The sequence below is a fragment of the Semicossyphus pulcher genome, unplaced genomic scaffold (genome assembly GCF_022749685.1).
Source record: "Semicossyphus pulcher isolate SPU_LCO1_2020_fin unplaced genomic scaffold, fSemPul1.0.p SCAF_2, whole genome shotgun sequence".
Taxonomy (NCBI): Eukaryota; Metazoa; Chordata; class Actinopteri; order Labriformes; family Labridae; genus Semicossyphus; species Semicossyphus pulcher.
In genome coordinates, this window is record NW_027211693.1 from 35,494,652 (window position 1) to 35,499,975 (window position 5,324).

Genomic DNA, 5,324 nt, shown 5'->3' on the forward strand with positions numbered 1-5,324 from the left:
TAACATGACTAAATACTGTTTATTTCAAAAATACAATGATGCAGAGAATTCGGAAAGCACAAGAGTTTAATTTAGCTCAGCTCAGTTCAGAATATTTAAATTCCTTTTCCTTCACTACGCCTTTAGGCCAGCTGAGGTTGTAATATTCTTCATGTGGGACCAGCATAAGATGACCTAAAACTTTTCTTGTTGTTTGCGTGCCAGTCAGCACAAAATTTCAGTGTGTATATAATGCTGACAAATAGTAACTAAGAATAGTAACACATCCTTTGAAGATGAACAGTAGAGTGCCAGAAAGTAAAGACACACAGAGAATCTGTCCATACTTTAATCAGGGTATTCAAAAAAGCTGTAAACCTTGTTTGCACTGTTGGACATTTTTTCTTTCCTTTTGTACATACTATCAATGATGTTTGGGTTGACATGTCTGGTTATAGTGCAATATATTTTGTAAGCAAGCTGTTTCAATAAATAAAGATCAATCTTCCTCAGTGAGCTCCTGCTGATGTATGTATCATCTATATGCATTTTATGAGTTTAAGGATGCTACTGTCAGTTATCAATACACAGTAAAATGTGGCCCTGGACAAGGTATCAGGCACTATCAATAAATATAATAGGCCTTCTGACAGGGGACACTGATCTCTATAACCCTGATCTAAGCTGGCTTTAAATTCAAAAGTCACCCAAGCAAAAAAACAATATTTGGCTGCTTGACCTAGCCTTATATTTACAGTGTCTCTGCAGGCTAAGTTACTGTACTGAAGTTTGGCAGGTATTTGTTGCAAAACAAAAAACAACTGGACAAACTAAATTTTACCTGATGATGGCGCAAGATTACATGTTAGATTATCCCCCAAATCCCCAAAAACAACTCATCTGAATGGCTCAACAAAGCAATATTTGCTTTAAAAGCTATAAATCTCCTATATAATCATTCCACAACCACACTGCCATATTTATCCAACCTAAGTTCTTCACAGATCCTTTACATGGTAAAGGTTTGAAACAGGATCATTTGTGATGATTAACTGTCAAACCTGGTTACACATAACAGAATTCCAGCTCCAGCTGGTCATACATTGTTAAAACTATCTATTTCCTTATTCTATCTGATGCACTCTGCATACTCTGCACTCAAAATCCAAAATCATAAGATGCATTAAGTTGCCCTTTTTTGGTAAAACATTTGGTACTTGTAAGATCATTTGTCTCAGCAAAAAAATTAAAAAGGACACCAGCTTGTAATACTTATTTTCATCCATATGGGGGAGCTGTGGCACTGCATTGATTCCCTGCATCTTCATGTGCTGAAGAGAAAGGAGGGTGACAAAGACTAAACATATTGAAAATTCATGGCACGTACTCCTTAACTTCTGCAAGATACATATCAAGTGTAATGAGCTCAAAGATGAGAACTTATCCTTCATGACTATTTTATCAGTTTGTCTTTCTTTTCAGCTAAGTGTCTGTGTCTGAGACTTTACTCTCTCTCATCATTAGAATATTAATCCTGGACACAGCTGTGGCTTTAACAATTCTGCAAGAGATACATTTACCCTGGTTGTAGTAAAGACTGTGCAGTTAGTGGGCAAGAAAATGTTGCATTGCCCAAGATAAATCTGACCTAATCACAATTTATCTTAATGCCTCTTTCGCTTTTATTTTTCATCAAACTCCGCATTAGCTAATCCTTCACTTGCTTTTGAAATTTCTCCTATATCTGTCTATCCTCTCCTCTCCCTCACTCCACTCATTTTCTGTCCCTCAGTGTCTGACCTAGTTTTGGACAGCCTTCATTATTACACACACACACACACACACACACACACGCACACGCACACGCACACACACACACACACACACACACACACACACACACACACACACACACACAAAATGTCCAAATACACACCGGCACACACAAAATTTCACTGTTGCTGCATGTGCTTCAAATCCTTGGAAATTGATTGAATTTCAATGTGGAATCTTTCAGGTCCAGATTTGTCTTTGGAATTTGTATTTGTGAAGTTGAAATGCTTGGAATTGATCAAGGTCATAATAAAACACTATGTGACAGTATTCTGTTAGCTCTCCTCTCTTCTTTTCTCTTCAGTTAAGGCTGCTGTTACTTCTGGTAGTGTGATGCAGAGCAGTGTTGGCATGTTGCCCCAGACCAGACCAAAATATGTACACACACGCACACACACACACACACACACACACACACACACACACACACACACACACACACACACAAACACAGTGAGAGAGAGCCAGCAAATATTACGTCACATACATGTGGACTTCTTGTGTTCTCTCATCACAAGACTTAAGAACATGCAGGCTTCTGCGGAGGAGGACTTTTAAAAGAGAGGATAGTGATGTCACAAAGGATCCACACATGCTGAGTGAGAAGTTTCAACTATCTGGTCAATCATTATTCATCGCAAGGCATAAACAGTAAAACGTGCCACTGGACATGTGTTGCAGTAAGTGTATAGAGATTAAGGATAGTGTTATTACTGTAAAATGCTGCTACCCCAGCTGATCTCGGACGGATATGTGGTCGAATAAAGATACAAAAGTGGATGACAAGAACGGTCGGTGAGGGGTTCAATGACCACCTGGACTAAAAACTGTAAAGTGCAAAGTATTTTGAGTACATTTGTTAGTGCTATCTTGCTGCTTTTGTGCCTCTCTGCATAAGCCTATTTCACTGACACAGCATAAGTTTACTTTGCACTAGTGGCACCAAATTACAGAGAAAAATGAGTGGAGTGAAGACTGCTAATCCTGCTATATGTATAACATCAGTAAAGTGCACACAACAACGTGACCAGTCTGTGTTTTATATAGAATAGTTGGAGGTGGCGTAATAAATAGGTCTCAATGGGCCTCATGCAGCCACATTCTCAAAAAAATAAAATAAATGGTGTGTGAGCGTATTGCGTCATTTCCTGTTTTCTCGCTGCTACTGTGTTGTTCTGTGCTGTTTGTAGCTGCTGCTAGAGCTCGAGCTAATTCGATTAATCTGCTGTAATTATCATCACTGTGGTTATTCAGCTGCTGTGTACTTAAACATCAAGCACTCTTGTTGTTGCATTAGCGTCATATCTGCTAAACCCTTAACTTTATACTCGCTCAGCCGTTAGCTTAGCAGCTAGCTTAATCAATTGAAATGGCTTCTCCTTCTCCCTCCTGCTCTCCTGATCTGCCCTGTTCGGTGTGTCAGATGTTTAGCTCTACCTCGACCTCCTTTACGGATAAGGGTACTTGTATGAAATGTAGTGTTTTTGGAGCTATGGAGGCGAGGATCACGGAATTAGAGACGCGGCTCCGCACCTTGGAAAACCAAGCATCGCTAGTGTTGTGGCAAAAAAGTTCCACAAACTCTCTTATCTGCAACATAATTTCAATCTCCAATAGATAATAAAACTTGGTTAAAAAACTCTTAAAAATATAATGAAAGTCTTCAAAAACTCAGACAAGCAAACACTAGAGACTGGCAGAATTTGATGCAAAAAGAGTTTATTCCCGTATAAATAGAACAAAATAAACCTGAGTCCATCCGGATAAGACTGCCCACGGGTCAGTCGCTCGGGTCTTATACTCTAAACCCCTCCCTCGCTGGGCTTCAGCTTGCCCAAACACCTGTTGGAGCCCCCCCCCCCCCCCCCCCCTCGCTCTGGCTCTCTTCCCTCAGTTTGTTTCCTCTCAGTTTTGCCTGACCCATTTCCAACTTTTCCGCATGACTCTTCCTCACTCCGGCCAATTAGGCGCGTTCATGCACTGTACAACAAAAAAGGAGGGGCTGAGGGGGGACACCTGTTTTTCTTGGCCAGCTGCCAACCCTGCACCTTTTAGAGTTTTAACACTTTAGATTATAAAAACTTATTATAAAACATTAGAATATAAACCCTTAACTATAAAACATTTGACTGTTAAACCTCAACTATAAAAAACTTGACTGTAAAACTTAAACTTTAAGACATTTGACTGTAAAACTTTAACTTTAAGGCCTTAGACTATAGGAAAGTTAACTTTAAGGCATTAAAACATTTAATTTATAAATCTTATGGGTATATAACTTAAACTCTAAAACCCTTGATTATAAAGTTTCAACTAAAACATATCATTATAAAACTTTTGATTATATAACATCAACTCTAAAACATTTAATTATAAAGTTTCAACTAAAACATATCATTATAAAACTTTTGATTATATAACTTCAACTCTAAAACATTTGATTATAAAGCTTCAAAATTTTTTCCAACACTAGCTGCTGTAGTCAGCAGCAAGCCCCCAGGGCCAGTAGCCGGTGCGGGCCGACCTAGCGTAGCTTCTCCCCCGGCAACTCCCGAGCAGCCGGGATGCAGTGGCTGGGTTACTCTCAGAGGGAAGCATAGCCGCAAGACGAAGCACACGGTTCACCACCAACCACTTCACGTTTCAAACAAGTTTTCCCCACTCAGCGACACACACGCTGAGAAACCAACTCTGGTTATTGGCAGCTCCATAGTCAGAAACGTGAAGTTAGCAAAGCCAGCGGCCATAGTGAAATGTATTCCTGGGGCCAGAGCGGGCGACATCTAGTCCAATTTAAAACAGCTGACAATGGATAAAATGGATGGATTAAATTTGATAAGATTGTAATTCATGTCGGCGTTAATGACTCCCGGTTACGCCAATCGGAAGTCACTAAAATTAATGTTGAGTCGGTGTGTGCATTTGCAAAGACGATGTCGGACTCCGTAGTTTTCTCTGGACCCCTGCCCAATCTGACGAGTGATGACATGTATAGCCGCATGTCATCATTCAATCGCTGGCTGTCGAGGTGGTGCCCAGCAAACGATGTGAGCTTCATAGATAACTGGCAGACATTCTGGGGAAAGCCTGGTCTGATCGGAAGAGACGGCATTCATCCCACTTTGGATGGTGCAGCTCTTTTGTCTCGTAATATGGCTAAGTTTGTTAGTCGTAAAACCTGACAAACAAGAGTTGAGACCAGGAGGCAGAGCTGTAGTCCTACACACTCCTCTGAGCTTCCCTGTGAGCAGTTTCCCAGCCACAATGTTAATGTTATAGAGACTGTGTCTGCCCCCCAACCCAGGCCTTTTATTACAGTTAATTCAAACTCAAATAAAAAAGGAGTAAATCAAAAAAATGTTATAAAAATTTAAACAACAACCAAAGTTGTGCCAAAAAATATGAGAATTAAATGTGGTCTGTTAAATATCAGATCCCTGTCATCTAAAGCTCTATTAGTGAACGATCTGATATCAGATTATCATATTGATTTACTCTCTTTAACTGAGACT

The 5,324-nt window shown here is 40.0% G+C and overlaps 1 protein-coding gene across 1 annotated transcript; it reads left to right on the forward strand.

The window, feature by feature from the left end:
- Positions 1-3,199: 3,199 nt before the first annotated feature.
- Positions 3,200-4,973, forward strand: LOC138597767 (uncharacterized; the record flags this gene model as incomplete). Its single annotated transcript, XM_069669270.1, is given in 3 exon segments — positions 3,200-3,369; positions 4,299-4,632; positions 4,635-4,973. Coding segments are annotated over 3 exon segments (843 nt in total), but the record flags the coding sequence as incomplete, so codon positions are not given.
- Positions 4,974-5,324: the final 351 nt, after the last annotated feature.